Below are 16,802 nucleotides of genomic sequence, written 5' to 3'. Positions count from 1 at the left end.
GATCTACTGCTCTTCAGAAAAAGTCGTTATAATTTTTGCTCGGAAGAAGGTGAAGCAGGTGCTCTCTGGGCTTCCATGAACATGGGCAGTACAAGCTAACAGGCCTGTGTCCCTTGTCCTTCCTCTGCCTGTGGTGAGACAACTGGATTGTGTAAGACAACATAGCCAGTCCCAAGCTCTGAGCCACAGCAGCTGTCACCTGTGGTGACACCCCCCACCCAACAGGGACCATCTGAGAAGTCTGAGGGGAAGGACACTCCTGTCACCCGCTCTGGGGAGGCCAAGGACGAGAGATTACTACTACTCTCTACTAATATTCCCTGGACTATTGTTTCAGGGAACCCCTAGTGGATACCATCCCACTGCCTTCTTCAAAGGCTTCCCAGCTGAGGGACAGTGGAGTGGGAGGTAGAAGCCAGTGATGAGACAATGTATCGGTCCAACAGCCCCAAGCTCTCATGGCCCTCCTCAAAGTTCACTGCCACTTGGACAGAAGAAAGCATGAATTCTGCAGACTGTCCAGTAGTCCAGCAACTGACTCACCCGGATCCCAAACTTCGGGGTGCTCAGAACAGTTTGGGGGGTCACAGCACAAAGGAGCTGCCAGCCTTGGGGATGCACTGTGCTGGGAAGGGGGAGAGGCAGTGCGCCAGTCAGTGTTGATAAAACCATGTTTATTACTCTGCTCTGTGTTCCACACAGGTTTACAAGACAACCGAGTGTGAATGACAAACATTTTGTTCTTCGAAACTCTGCAGTGGGACTGTGAACACCAGCCCCACCGCACCCTGACAATCACACAGTGAGGGTGAAATATCAGCAGGGGTGACAGAGCAGGTCTCGGCCAGCAGTCCCCATCTGCAGCAAAATGGTCACGGGCTAAAGCATCCTAGACAAACCTATCAGCACCCATGGTGCACTTAGAATTGAACATAGCCACATCTGGTGAATCTTCTCACTTCTTCCTTCTCTTTGTTGAATACAGTTTTTCTTCAAGAGGGACTGGGACTATGCCGTCACACTCTTTTACTTCCTGGGTCAGAGGGTGTTTCACAATATTTGGTCTAACCACATCAGTGTCTCGTGCCAAGTGTTCCAGCATGCTTTCCACAGCATTTGTTGGGGCATAAAAATCCACCAAGAAATACCTGCAACAAGACAGAAATGGGTGAATTCCTGTATCCGAAGGGTAACACACCCACTTTGTCAGTGGTGTAACCTGCACGCTCCCAGACAGAGGTCACTACTCACACACTCAGCGCTCAGCTGCAAGTGCGGTGGGCACACCCAGTCTCTTTCCACACTGCAACTCTCACTATGTCCCTGTAAAACCTAGTTGGAACCACCTTCACAGCAGCAAGAAGGCTGTGACACCAGGCACAGCAGGAAATAACAGAGTAGTCGTGAGATTGCGTACATAGAATTTTCTACCCTATAAACAAGAATGGATTTTATATCATCTACTGATTCTTCCTGTGGAAACATTTAGTAGATGGTCTTCTAGTTTCCCAAGGACTTCACTAGTGACTCGATACACCTAAGACAGACAGACAGGCCGTCCAGCCGGTCATCAGCCACTTGCCACATTAAGGAAAAGGACAAAGGGCAGAGACTCACCTGGAGCTCACCTGTAGGAACAAGAACTGACCATCGGTGTGACATTAATTATTCGTGTCAGGCTGATGCCAAATGGTATGACAGACAGCTGTGCGGCAAAACCTTATCAACACCCTGCTGGGCAATGTCACAAGGACTGTCCACTGCCTACCCCTGCTTTCCACACTCAAAAGCAGCCAAGTGTGGCAGTGCATACCAGCATTCAAGACACAAAGGTAGGGGCATCACTTGAGGTCAAAGCCAGTTGGCCTCTACAGTGAATTACATGGCCAGCTTTGGCTATGTGGAGAGATCATAACTCAGAAACCAGGAGGGCAGAGGCAGAGTTTAGGCCTCCATTGCACTGCTTGATCTGGACAGTGTGGCTAGAGACTGTGAGATTCATAGGCCTGGCCATGTTCTAGCTGACTGAGATCTGTCTTTCTAGCCTGCTCTCCTAACTCTCAAAGCGCAGCCCCACCAATGTTCCTGTCAGTGCTCATGCCTACTTCTCAGGTCTGTGGTATTCTCAGTGGCCCTCTGAGCACCTCCTGCAGAGCAGCCTTACCTCACAGCCATGCCTCCACGGCTCCCTCACTGCCCTGCTCTGACCAAGCACTGCTTCACCACTCACATGGTGGACATCTGTTTACCATCCACCTCACTCCTTTCAAACAGTACCTGGGCAGTAAGTCTCCTCCTTGTGGGCTAGCCTCTGCTGCCCAGTGCAGGAAGGTGCTTTCTATATGGCCGTTATGTGTATACAGCTTTATACACCTGTAAACCACAAGATGGAACTCACTGGGCCACCAACTAGACAAACAGAAAAGACACGAACCCTGAGAGGCTGGCAGTGAAGAACAGAGACAGCAGGAGAGGGAGGCAGACAAGAGGCAGTAAGGGAGGGGGCTGGGGATTTAGCTCAGTGGTAGAGCGCTTACCTAGGAAGCACATAGGCCCTGGGTTCGGTTCCCAGCTCCGAAAAAAAGAACCAAAAAAAAAAAAAGAGGCAGTAAGGGAGGGGACTGCGATCAACACATTATTTGCACATACACATTATGTGCGTACGTAAAAAACATCCCAATGAAGCCCACACTCAGGTGTAATTAATACATGTGATAAAGCACTTTAAACACACTTAAACAGTGGGTCAGTGAGTCGAAGGAATCAAAGGAGAAATGACGAAGTACTCTAAATTGAATAAAGCTGAAAACAACAAATTATTAGAAAATGCACTAAACACAGTGGGAACACACGGTACTGACCACCCACCCATGCAAGGAAGAACAGGCAAGTTTCTAACTGCTGTCAGCTTCTATCTTAGAAAGTGGGAGAGGGGCAAATGAAACCCAGTCTGAGGGAAGTGGATGAGAAGAGGTTTCTAAACAAAAGGTAAAGTAGAACATGAACGAGATCAAATGCTAGTTTATTATATCACTAAACTAGTGTGCCCCTCGCCAGGCAGCTAAACAGGAACAGCCCAACACTGAGAACGGAGGTGAGATGACTGTAGTGTTGTGAACATAAGGACACTGGGGAAGACTGTGGATGACGTTTGTTAATGAATTTGACATTTCAGGTCAGAGTCAAATTCCTTGAAAAAGTTCGTGCTAGAAGAAGTAGATCACCATGTCCATAAAAAGCCAAACGTGCGGCTGCAAACGTCCCCACAAAGAGACTAGGGGGATCCACTGGTGAATTACACTAAATGTTGAAGGAAAAGTACCAACTCTGACACAAACTCAGGAAAAGTTGGAAAACACATCTCAACTTGTTTATGGGGCTAACGTCACCTTATAACAAAACCAAACACAAATACCATAGGAGACAAAGCAAAGGAAGGTGAAAACATCCCAACAGCAATCACACATGGTCTACAGTGACACCACAACGTTACCACATCCTACCACAGTGTATCCCAAGAATGCAAGGCTGGATTAATACTAGAAAACAACCAGCCAACAATTCACTGCACTGGTAAGAAGTAAGGAGAAAACTATGGTAACTTCAGTAACCACATTAAGTAAAGGAGTTAACAAAATCTCATGGTAATTCCTGAGAAAAAATTCCAAAAACTATACATAGAGAGGACGTTCTAAAAATCCTACAACTCAAGTCTGGATATCCCCATCCCCAAACAAAGAACAAAGATGCCCGCTCTTTAGCACTGCACTGGAGACGCTTGACAGAGCAGTAAGGCGACAGGTAGCACAGCATTGATACTCCTGCCTCAACTCCGTAGGAAACACTGTATCCAAGGGCCTTAAATGTCTCTTTTTTTGCCTTTAAAAAGGGACCCTTTTTAATCTTGAACATTGCCCATGTTATATACATTTACTGGAGTCTATATTCTTACTCTAAATAAAGATTACAACAGAGAACCTTTCTGTTTAGACTGATATGGGTAAGACTTTTTCAATTATTTAGATGCCCATTCTCCCCAATCTGACTCACGGTTTCAACAACTCAAATTAAAAACCAAAAAACTGAATTTTCAAGTTCAAATAGAATCGCCAAGAATGCACCACACCAGCTAAGCACCTCTGAGAGAGAATGAGGCTGAACAACAAACGGCATCTCCTTCAAGACTCAAGAAGCAACAGTGATGCACACAGTGTGACCACACAGGCCCATGCACACAGTGTGACCACAGACCCATGCGGACAGTGTGACCACAGACCCATGCGGACAGTGTGACCACAGACCCATGCGGACAGTGTGACCACAGACCCATGCACACAGTGTGACCACAGACCCATGCGGACAGTGTGACCACAGACCCTTGTGGACAGGTACGATTGATTCTTTTTTTTGATTAAGGTGCAAAGACAGGACAAAGGAGGAAAGTCTTTTCAACAAGCAGTGAGTGGTTCGCCAATCCTGTGTCTTTAATGCTTGAAAAAGTACACTTTGTTCCATACTTGTGTACCATACAGGAAAATTAACTCAAAAAATGGAACAGACTGAAATCAAACATTAAATGTCTAAAAAAAGAAAGAAAGCCTTCCTGACCTTGGGATTAAGCCAAGATCCAGCAGATAGCACAAAAGTACAATTAATACTAGGAAAGCACAACAAAGGAGACCGTCAACATTAAAGACAATTTTTTAAGTAAAAAGACAAGCTGTAGTCAGGATTTGCTAATTATATCTCTAATAAAATACCTGAATCTAGCATACAAAGAACTCTCAAAACATAATTAAAAATATAAACAAAGTAATTTCAAACAAAAACAAAATAGGCCCCAATTGAAAAAGTTGTGAATGGAACAGACCAAAGGTAGACTTTGATAAAGTACAAGAAAAGACACTGAAAAGTCAACCAATATGATACAACTTAAACCAGAGAGGAGCCCTTGAAGTCCACAGTCAGGTACTTCCTAAACATTCCTACAGGACCAACTAGAAGCTCAGTCTTTAAATACAGGAGCCTGTGTGGGACATTTCTCATTCAGCACCACACCACTGGAATGGCTTCTTGGGTGCCCTGAGGAGGCAACCACTTGTGATGACTGTGGGAGCTGTGCACCAACCCCCACACTCTCCAAGGGCTAATTCCATCTGTTTTGATCCAGCGCATACAAACGAGAGGGTTGTAACCTTCCAATCTCTGCATTGCTCATTTGTTCAACCCTAAATGATGACTACTTACCTTAGGCACGGCTAGGGAGCAGAGTCTAGCATGTCCACTGGGAACTGTCTCAAACCTCCTCATGCTGACGGCAGGACCTCTTATTCATCCACTTCATCTCAGCTACTTGGTGGCAGGAGGGATGCTTTAATCCAACCCATTTCTTTCTCCCTCTTGTCTATTCGCTCTTTCACTTGTTATTCATAAAATATTCTTCCTAACTAGATCCCTGCTACACCAGGTTGGCAGCAGCGTCCTCTGAGCACACTCAGTCTAAGAGGCCTTTTTTCCCCCTTTGCTCTGTGTCTCCTGCTTTTGTCCATGCACAGCCCTGCGCTGGCAGGGGACAAGGAGGGACTGATTCTGTGGCATCCCAGCCCAGTAATACATCAGCCCCATGGTGCCCCAAGCCTCTCCTCTGTGAGGTCTAAGTTCTCCCCACAGTCCGGAGTCAATGTATTTAAATAGCAGATCTGAGCTGCTCTTGGTTTCAACTAAAGAGTAGGCGGTGCACTCTACACTCCACTCAACTGCCTCACAGACTTCTCCAGCACACCTGTAGCAGGAGAATCTTGACGGTGTAAGAGAGTGTATTTACAGATGCCAACAGCCAGCTCAGCCATCTTCCTGTCTATGGCCAGTCTTCCTGGTCACTGCTTACCAAACCATCCAAACAAACCATCCAAACGCATACACAAAGCTTTAAGCAGCACTCTGCAGTAAGAGCACAGAGAACGCCTAGGACGCAAGCACAGAGGCAGCTGTTCCAGAAACCTCCCAGTGCAGACCTTGAGGTCTACTGCATCTTCATTTCCAAAAATGCCTCACATCTCTTCAATGTCTTCTGAGGAAAAGGGTGGAGGCAGTGACCCCGCATGTGTCAGCTGAGGAAATGGAAGAAGAGGACAGAAGCTGAGTGCCAGTCTGGGCCCAGCATCCTTTTCTCCAGTATGGTTTCCTACGCAATCTCTCAACGTTACAGTCCATTGGTAAGAACCAGAGACTCCGGAGGCTTCTATGGCATCCTCAGCTCACCCTGCTGCCACGTGTGTGGCTGCAGTGAGGATCAAACAGGTCAGGTCTTTCCAATCCCAGATACACATGAAGCTGCTGACAACTTTGGGACCAAAAAAGTTACAGAATTATAGGCTGTAACTGACAGATAGGAAAACACAGCCCAATCCCTTCATCTGAGGAGATGACAACCAGAAAGGGAACTGGTCGAGCTCTTCCACAGTGTACCACGGAAGCCAGGGCCCTAGGCTGCAGCTCCCAGATACACCTCATCCTCGATACACAAAGGTCTCTAGAATTGGCTACTTTGTGGCTTCTGGGAGTCTCCATTGCTATCAAACTCTGTGACCTTTACCCTTTAACTCCCTTGCACCAGTCTTCCAGTCCATTGGCAACCAAACCCAAACAAGAGCTTGGGCCAAACTGCAAGTGGGTCTGTGCCCACAACCACAGCATGTGACTGTCATCTCAAGCTTATCACTTTGCTGATCTGTGCCTGAGGCTGACGTGGGCAAAAACTGTTTCTACTCCCCTGCCTCCTCATTACACCATGGAAATTTCCATGAAAAGGAAACACCCAATAGAGAAGGGTAAAGTAGCTCAGAGATGGGCAGATATACTGTATTCACCTCGCCTTGAAAGCCAAACGACCTCTACCTCCTCTTCCTCATCTTCCTATTCCTCCTCCTTGAGGGCCAGGCATATCCCACTTGGATGCTTGAGTGGCTCAGTCTGTCCCCATGGCTTCTCACACACAAAAAAGAGCTGCAAGGTCCCTGGTTGCTTCCATGTCCTTTTGTTTCTTAACTATTTATCTAAACTCAGGCAAACGCACAGTGCAGACAAACCTCAGAAGGCTGAAGCAACAGATGCACAGGTTTTAGAACAGTCCTTTGGCCAAGGTTTGGTGCTAGAAGTCCAGGTTTCTACAACTTCCACAAAACCCGAGATCCATGCTCAGTTGAGGGCCGCAGACCCCAGAGCGCTGAGAGAGACCACCCCAGGCCCGCAGACACAGCCGCGCCACTGGCTGCCTGTGAAGACACAGAACCCAGATCTGTGCTGAGAGGGCAGCTCTGAATCAGCTCCCTAAACCTCCTGCAGGTTCCAGAGCCAGAGCCAGAGGAGACCCAGGGTAAAAGACAGACCCAGGATCTCCAAGGGACTCGAACTACACCTCATGCACTCTCAGGACTGCAGCCCCTCAAAGGGGCAGCTGTTGAGCTCGGCAACTTAGGCAGAAACAGCTTAGGTCTTGGTGTGTGGCCCCTCTCTCTCACTGCCATCCATCCATGTCACTCATGGTAAAACGACTTACAACTCTGACTCCCCTGCTACCGCCTGACAGGCCTCAAAGAGGACATTCCAATAAACAGTACCAGTAAAACACTAATTACTTTCCATTCCCCATTTTTACTTTAACCATTAACTGAAGCAGTAAGTGGACAGATCATTTTGGGGGAAAAAAATCAGTGTGATAATCTAAAAGTCTAATGACAAACACAAACCAGCCTCTTTAAGCACATGCTGTCCACAGACAGCACAGTACATGGCAGGCAGCTGGATGGGTAAGAAGTGCTATGGCGGCCTTGAACCCAGAGCCTAGCCGTGCTTACATTTAAAGTCCTGTTTCCCATGTTGTTCCAACTATACAGAGCTGTCACCTGCTGCCCCCAACCTTCTCTGTTGAGTTGCACATCAGCACTACAGAGGTGGAAGTGAGATACTCACTGCCTCCAAGCAGGGAGAGGTGGGGCCAAAGCAGGCTCACAATTCTAAAGCACATCTCATGCAGATGCAGTGTTCCAAGGCCAGAGAGCAGTGAACTGCTTCTGACAAAATGATCTGCAGTAGCAGCTTCCTGCCTCTGAATTTAACACTTTAACACCACCAAACTCTCCATTACAAGGACCAGGGCTCCAGAGATCTGAAAAGGCCTAGAGAAATGGCTTCATAGGGCAGGCTGTGAAGGCTCCCAAGCTGGCTCCCTGCACTCCAGTGCTCTCCCAGGGAACCAGCTTCCAGATCTGCCATGCCTCTGAAAGCTAGCCCCCACCCTTCAGCACCACAAGGGCAGACTCTGACACAAGACTATGTCACTGCCCAGAGCTGAGCCCCCAGCCCCACTGCTAGAGATGCCGGGGAAAGAAACGTATCCTGGTGGTGCTCTTAGATATAAAGGTCACATTCTTTCAATCGCCACTTGTCTGAACCCCACAAAAAGAGCTTGCTTAAACTGGAGTCGTATTCTTTGTCACTGTCCCTCTCAGACACCCTCCCCTTCCCAGTGGCACACAGTGGAATTTTCCACTCAAGTGCTCAGTAGCTCCCAGTGGGTGGGGGAGTTTGGGAGGGTTGGGAGGGCTCTGCAGCAGCAGAGCATCTTGGAAGCTGTTTGCGCGAAGACAAGAGTCGATCTGTGTGGATGCCTGTCCTAGACTGTCTTGGTCAAACCTTTCTGATCTGGGACTCCACAGAGGCAGCGGGTTGTCCACCTTAATCCAAAGGCTGTCACAGAGCCTCCGTCTGCTTTTCTTCCTATCTGTTGGCTCTCGTGCATTTTAAAAATGAGCAATTCTACAAATCTTGGGGGAAATGACACTTAAACCTTCAAGGACGAGCATCCCCACCCCCAAACAAGCTGCAGAGCATCTACACACAAAACTGGAGCCATGGCACAGGCCTTGACTCGATGCTGGCAGGAAAACACAAGAACACAGAAATGTTAGCTAATGGGAAAACTGCAGAGGAGACTCAAGCTCCTCTAGAGAGGGCGCCAGCGCTCTCGGAGTAAGGAGGCTGCAGATACACTTGGGAGCAGTCAGTAAAATTCCACTCATTCACCCAAGAGCTGGTTACTCTGATCCCTCTGCTCCGCTGTGCACAGAAGGGCACCTCGCACACAGCTGTGCACAGAAGGACATCTCATACACATGTAGCAGAGCTGTGCACAGAAGGACATCTCATACACATCCAGCTGTACCATTAGCATCTACCCGAATGTAAGACCAGGACTCCTTCCACAACTGAAGAGTTCTTTTTTTTTTTTTAAAGATTTTTTTTTAACATTTATTTATTTATTATGTATACATCATACAGCTTTCTGCCTGCATGTATGTCTGCAGGCCAGAAGAGGGCACCAGACCTGACTATAGATGGTTGTGAGCCACCATGTGGTTGCTGGGAATTGAACTCAGGACCTCTGGAAGAGCAGACAGTGCTCTTAACCTCTGAGCCATCTCTCCAGCCCCCAACTGAAGAGTTCTTACAAGCATGGAAGTGAGCCCAGTCTCCTGGCCAGTCACAGGCCACCGGACACACAAGTTCAGCACTGAGAGATCACCAGTTCTTTTGCTGTCCTCCCTCCAGCACCTAGTGCAAAGAGCTTCAAACGGTGTGCAGTCCTGGAGTGAGGCTGGCTGCTGTGCAGTGGAGTATCACTAGGCCTCAGGGAGATGCTCGCCCTTTTTAGAAAGAGTCGACAAAACACCTCCTCCCGTTGCTCCCTCTGCAATGTGTGACTCCATTAAACCCTCTCCAACAAACAGTGAGGTTCGGGCTGAGTCTCTGAGGCACAAAGAGAGAGAAAGTGTTCAAATGTCTGAGTGGGACCAGAGCAAACCCAGAGGGAAGAAAACTGCCAGGTGGTCTAACACCAGTGGCTTCCCGGCACTGCCTGTGACAATAGGGAGTAACTGAAGCCAGGCCTCCATCTGGAAAGCTGATCTAGGAGACCAAAGGCTCCCAGCCACTACCACTGGGCCCAAGCAGTGGAAGGGTCTATTCAAGCCTGCAGTTACAAGACCATGATCTGGCAGCCAGCTGACTTGCAACATGGCTGCCTTTAGGAACATAGAAAAGTCATATACACACAAGCAATCTGTCAAACAGAGAAAATGCCTACTACAAGGAAGGCGAGGCTTGAGGACTCTGAAGAATCCAACTGGCCCCAGGCTCCCCAAGGCAGGCGATAAGAACCCTTTCTCAGGCAATTCTAAGTATGTTAGCCCTCACAGGCTCATTTAACCAAAACCCCTGTGGAAAACATTCTCTACTATACAGAAAGAAAGTGCCATGCTGGGGCCAGCAACATGGCTCAGGAGGCAGAAAAGCTCGCACACAATCTTGACCACTTGAGTTCACTTCCTAGATCCTACAAGGTAGCAAGAGAGATCCAACTGTCAAGAGTTGAGTCAAGAGTCATGTCTGACATCCACACATGCTCCATGGCCTGCACAGGCCTGCACTTTCACACACATGCACGCATGCACGCACACACTCACAGAACGCCTCACCATTGCTATGCCAATGTGTCTATAGAGGAAAGGTCATATAAGGCCCCCACATGGAACTGATGTCCACACCCAATGTTTGTTTGTTCCTCATCTCTGTAAGTTAGTATTCAGATAGAGCACTTTGAAAACAGGACTTCAACAGATAAGTGCAGGCAATGACTGTTCTCAGCAACACAAGCCTAAAACCTGAGGTCCTCCTCGTGGTACTTGTACACACTGCACACACGTAGTGAACTGAGGTACCCACTTCTGTGCTTGCTCACAGGGCACACATGTAGTGAACTACAAAGCCCCTCCTTTGCTAGGGGCTCTTCCTCTACTTTCTCTCCCTCTCCCCCTCCCTCTTTCCTTCTCCTTCCCTCCCTCCCTCCCTCTCATACATATACACTCCATCCTTGTTATTATGATTGTGGGAGAAGCTCAGCCACTGGCACTTCCTGTTTCCTAGCAACGCCAAGGCAATCTGGCAAGGCCCTCACAAGAAGCTGAACACAAAACAAGGCGAGGCAATGACGATGTCTGCAATGTGTGAACTCCTGGACCACCTGAGTCCGCTGCACACACCGTGAAACCACAGGAATAAAGCGGTGCCCTGACAGTGCACTGACGACGTCCCCAAGACAACTCAAACATGAGACTTAGGTCAATACTCGAGGATGTGCATGCACAAGGCAAAGAGTACTGAGTGAGGAGCCTGGACAGAGCACACCACACCTTCAGAAATCCAAGCGCTGTGTGCAGTGGACAGATCATCTCTCTCTGTGCTCTCTCTCAGCCGGTCCGGCGCTAGGTCAAAGAAACCTACTGTGTCTCTGTGTGTGCAGCCTGAGGTGTTCTGAAGGCAAACGTTCTGAAGCTGAAAACAGAGCTTCCCCGCGGGAGCCTGTAAGCCGTCGCTCTGTTCATGGATTTCTGTTGTGACCCGCATGGCATGATCAGTGTAACGTCCCACTCTGAGACACAACACTGCTTTTGTAAGTGATACCTGAAGGCCACCCAGCACACCTGGGACCTAATGGCAGCAGCACTGTGACATTTTCTATGATGCACAGTGTTCTTTCCCAAGCCCACACTGAATCCACTTCATGGAGACACTTACCCTCCTCGGCTGTGCTGCTGGCTGTGACTGGAGATCCTGTATGGGAGTGCACGCTCACCCAGGTTTTCCAAGTTCCTCACTATGGCTCCTCGGTCCATCAGGGATTCTATTGTACGTTTTAAAGCAGCAGCGGTCTCTGGCTGTTTTATATTTCCATTTTTAAGGAGAAAAAGAAAAGGACCACAATCAATATGACAATTGGAAAGACTAAGTCCATGCTGCTAGAGGTCTCTGGATAAAAGCAAGTGAACTGGCTTCAGCTGACTTAAACAAGAAGCAATAGAGCAAAGGCAGTGACGACCTAAGACAGCTCACAGACACAAAGGAAGGGGAGTTCGGAGGCCAGTGTGGCTCCAGGATCTGGGGGCAGAACTAACATGGCTTCTCTCAAGAGCCTCAGCAGGCTCAACCAGTGCCAATCACCATCCCTTCTATACTACAACTCAGATAGAAATTCCAAGAGGTCAGCCTATTGGCAGGGCACCTGATAGTGTGTATCAGCCGCAGCTAAGTGGGAAAGAGGTTGAATCCCAAAGGAAAATTGGCAAAGGGTCCAACCTACCCCCTCACGGAGCTAATAATTTGATAAAGAGTTTAACAAAACACATGGAAGGGGACCCAGACAGAGGAAAGCACAGTGGTCTTGATATAGACATGTGCATGTGTGTGCGTGTGTGCGTGCATGCATGCATGTGTGCGTGCCTGTGTGCCTGTGTGCCTGCGTGCCTGCGTGCAGATCCCAGGGCTCACTGGACAGCCAATCTAGCCAAACTCTGGGCACAGGTCCGGTGAGAGACCAAGTTTCAAAAATGAAAGTGGCAGGTAAAACTTAGAAGACACTGAAGTAAACCTGTGCTCTCGCCCCCGCTGCCCTCTACAGGCACAAGTACACACACACATTCATAGGGGAGTACGCTCTCCCACATATACAAGTGTATACACATGCACAGACCATATAAGCACAAAGAAACATTCTTCTTAAAAAGGGATTTTATCATATCTGTCAAAAAAGAAACCAGTTCCTAACACAAAAACAGAGCCCACTCTTTCCCTTTGTTTCAAAATCACGGCGTGAGGTACGTGAGGTGCGTGGGCTGCCCGTGGGCTGCGATGGCGGACTTACTTGTTTTGCTGTAATTTCAAGTTAGTTAGTAGTTTAAAGATCACCTGAGGGCTGCTGAGATTCTCAGTGGCTAACAGTACTCAGGGCCCAACCTGAGCTTAATCTCTGGGTACTTAATTTCATGGTAGATAGAAAGGCCTGGCTCACACAAGTTACCCTCTAAATGCATACAGTGGGAGGTGAGCCTACACTCATGCATATTAAATAGATATAACTTTTAAAAAGAAACTGCAAGAGAAACAAAAGATTTTTGGTTATTAAGGTTACACAATTTTTTTTATATACCTTACCTCAAAACAAAGTAGACTCTTAAAGACAGGGCCTCAAACTTTGTTTTGGCAAATTAAGTTTTATGGGAACACAGCCAGCTCACCCATTTGAAGTGTTTATGGCTGTTTGTGCTTAAAGCAGATTTGTAGTTGCAACAAAGACCAGATGGCCCCAAACTTGATAATTACTATGTAGCCAACCTCTGTTCTACACTGTGAAGGGATGAGGAAGCCACCAGGGCCTCAGTCCATTCACCCTAAAAGGCACCGCAGATCACAGCCTAGCCCGTGACTGACTTTAGAAAGTGAATCCCAGCCGACAGGTCAGCAGGCTGATGAACACTGTCAGCCTCAATTTGCCATAGGCTCAAAACCAACTCCGGAACTCAGTGCTCCATTGGCCATTTCTAACCTGAGTCACATCTTGCAACACAGCGTCTTATGTGGTGCTGAAGAATCCAGGAGTGGTAAAAACCTTGGTGCCTATCTGGATTTATATTAATGTAGTGTTCTCCCCTATAGTAGAGCCTCGAGCAGCAGCAGAGTTTGTCTGTGCCAACCTGAAGCCCCAAATCCCAAACTAAACTTGATATTCAAACACCTAACTCCTGGCCAGCTAACCAGTTGTCTCGGTGACTAATGCCGAACAGTCGGCTAGCATATATCAGATGTGCTGTGCACTGCATGTGCTGAAAACCTGACAACCAACAATCACCTTGCTGTGGCAGAGTACAGAAAGGAACTGTTCATGGTGGACAGCTTCATTCTGGGCATTACGTAGACTCCTGGTAAGACCTGAGCCCACTGTACGAGCAACAGGACCCTGCTGGAGTGACCACAGCAGTCCTGTCGCACAGCACTCACTCGCTTGCACAGAACTCAGATTTTGTCCTTAATTCTCCTGGCATCTCCAAGTAAAAGTGTGTTTTCTGTGTAATTTCCAACTTGTTTTGGTTTTGAGACAGGACCGTACTTTGTAGCTTAGGCCGGAACTTAGTAGGCAGCCCCAGCTGCCTCGGCCTCCCAAATGTCGGGAATACAGAAAGAAGCCACCGTGCCTGACAAGTGTGCTCACTCCTAATCTTGTGTAGTTATCTGTGTGTGTTTTATAATAGTAAACGATACAGCAAACTGTTATGTATTTTCTGCTTTCACCACATTTTCTCTGATTTCTTTCCCACAGTTCTAAGCTGTACCTGATGACTAAAGATGCTAAACACATCCTGAGACGCTCACTGGCCACCCGCATCTGCGCCTTTAACACTGGTCACTTCACTGCTCACTCGCTGGTTACAAAACTGGGGACCTGGCGTTTAATTCCTGCACTCCTTATACATTCTAAGCATTAGACCCATCTGACACAGAGCTGTTAGCGATCTCCCATCTGCGGCCTGCTTCCGTACCGTGCTGAGAGTGCCTGTCCCTTTTAGTTTCATGGAATCCCATCTGTGAATCTTGGGTTTACTTCCTGTGCTGTTAAAAGTCTTTTCTCCACAAAGTTCTTGCCGGTGCCTGTATTCTGAAGCGCTTCCCCTAACGTCCTCCTCAGCATCTCACGGCTTATACTGCCTTCCATCCACTTTGAATTGATTGTTGTGAAGATTAAAGACAAGGGTCTGATTTCACTCTTTGCCTGCTGGATAACCAGCTCTCCCAGGTAACATTTTTTTGAAGAAGTGACCACTTTTCCGCTATGTTTTTCACACCGTGTCAAAAATTAATTAGGCTGCTGTGGCCACATGGGCTCATTTCTAGACTCTCCATTCAATCCCTCAGGGTCTACAAGTCTTCTTCTGTGCCTGTAGCATGCTGTGTTTGTCCCTGTGGTTCTGTACTGTAATTTCAAATCAGATATTATGGTACTCCAGAAGTGGGCTTTCTGCTTAGGACTGAGTTGGCTAGATAGGGTATTTTATTTTCCATGTGGATTTTAGAATTCTTTTCTCCTAGTTGTATATATTTAATTTTGTTAGGGGCTGCATTGAACCTATAGACTGCTCTCAGTAACATACCCTGTTTTTACCATATTAATCCTGTTAATCCATGGATAGAAAAATCTGCCACCTTCTACCAATGCTTTCAATTTTTTTCTTGGTATCTTTCAAGTTTAATCTATGTAGCGGGGTTATCCCTACAGTTTTTGTTGTTATTGTTATGTATGAAGAACAGGTATTTCCCTAGCAAGTTCACTATTGGTACAGAGAAAAAGCACTGATTTTTGTGTTGACTCTGTATCCTGATACTTTCCTAACGCACACATCAGCTCTCAGTTTTCTGGAGTGCAGAGAGTGCCTCACACTTTACATACAGGACCACATCATGAACAAACAGGTCGGCATGACTTATGTCCTACTCTAGTCTCTTAATTTTCTGTTCTTTCCTGTTGCTCTGGGTAAGAGCTCAAGTACTGTCAGAGAAAGTCTGCCTCATTTCAGAGTGTGTAAGAAACGCCGTTTTCTCCTGTAGTGCAATGCTGACGATACACCTCCAGCACAGTCTACACCAGGCTAAGGATGTTCCTTCTGGTTCTCATCTGCCTAGAACTGTCAAAACTTTGGTAAAGGCCTTTTTTGCATCATCAAGATGACCATGTGATGTCTGTTCTTAAGTTTATACTGTGAATTAAACACATAGATTCACATCCTACAACCTTGGAATGAAACTAACTTGGTAGTGATGCTTTTTTTTTTTCTCTTGACTTTTCTTGAATTCAGTTTGCAAATGTTGAGAATTTTTATATTTATGTTCATCAGAGAAAACGGTCTGCCATTTTCTCCTTGTTCTGTCCCTCTGTGGTGCTGATATCAGGGTAAAACTACCTTTACAGAACAAGTACTTTTGCTTTCTCTTTGGCAGAACAGGTTGAGAAGTGTTGGTGTACCTTAAAAGTTTGATGGGCAGCTCCGGGGGCACTGAGAAGAACATGCTTTCTTATCTGTTGGACAGACCGTCCTGTCCTATAAATGTCTGTTAATTCCAATTGCCCTACGATATGATTTAACTCTGCTGACTGAGTTTTGAAGACCTGTCTGAAAGTAAGAGTGGAGTATTAAAGTCTCCTGGGGCATTAAAGTAATGACTGCAAGAGAGCCTTTAGTGTTTGTTTCAAGAAGTTGGAAGGCCAAGATTCAGCACATCAATATTTACAACTGTTCTATCAGAAGTAGTTTTACTCTTCTGACTAGTTCTGGTATGAGATTGGTCATGCCGGCTCTTCCCATCCTCCATTTTCTGGGTAGGCTGACTTTTATCCTTTGACCTAGCTTCCTGACCTCTTTGCCAGGGAAGTGTGTTTAAGGTGGCAGATAGTTGGCTCTTACTTTCTAACCCAGTTAGTCTGCATCCTTTAACGGGTGAGTTGATGCTAGTACCATTTAAAGTTATTATTGAGGGAACTGGTGTTTTCTACGGTTCTGTGGGCTGTCGATCTAGCTGACGTATTCGTGGCTGTTCTTTTCCTCCGTTAGTATCACACTGTCCATCTCTGTGCTGGGTGGGATGCGTCCTCCCATCATGCTCCTCTTTATGTCCCCTGCTGCTACTCAGTAGGGCGCGGACTGTGGGAACAAATCTAACACTTTCACAGTTGTTGTCCCAGTAAATGCAACAGACAAAAAATTCCGCAAGATTCATAGTGCAGGCGAGCCAAATGATCACTCTGCAAAACTTAAAATCATTTACAGTATGCAGTAACAGTCATGGGCAAAGCACCTATCAACCTTCCCCTCACCACCCGGACATGATTTACAAGGCGTGAGTGAGCTGTAGAGGAGCAG

At 47.1% G+C, this 16,802-nt stretch overlaps 1 protein-coding gene across 1 annotated transcript in view; it reads right to left on the bottom strand.

Annotated features, from left to right (window-relative positions):
- Positions 1–657: 657 nt before the first annotated feature.
- Positions 658–16,802, bottom strand: part of Mrps6 (mitochondrial ribosomal protein S6) — a 55,754-nt gene continuing 39,609 nt past the window's right edge. Inside the window, exons 3-4 of the mRNA XM_063270891.1 lie at positions 11,635–11,774; positions 658–1,148 (exon numbers count right to left, since the gene is read on the bottom strand). Of these exons, the coding sequence (XP_063126961.1) occupies positions 956–1,148; positions 11,635–11,774 (333 nt within the window). The 3' untranslated portion in view covers positions 658–955. The remainder of the gene's footprint in view (positions 1,149–11,634; positions 11,775–16,802) is intronic.

This window comes from Rattus norvegicus, chromosome 11 (assembly GCF_036323735.1).
Source record: "Rattus norvegicus strain BN/NHsdMcwi chromosome 11, GRCr8, whole genome shotgun sequence".
Classification (NCBI taxonomy): Eukaryota; Metazoa; Chordata; class Mammalia; order Rodentia; family Muridae; genus Rattus; species Rattus norvegicus.
Note: the sequence above shows the minus strand (reverse complement) of the source record. Positions and strands in the feature narration are given on the sequence as shown.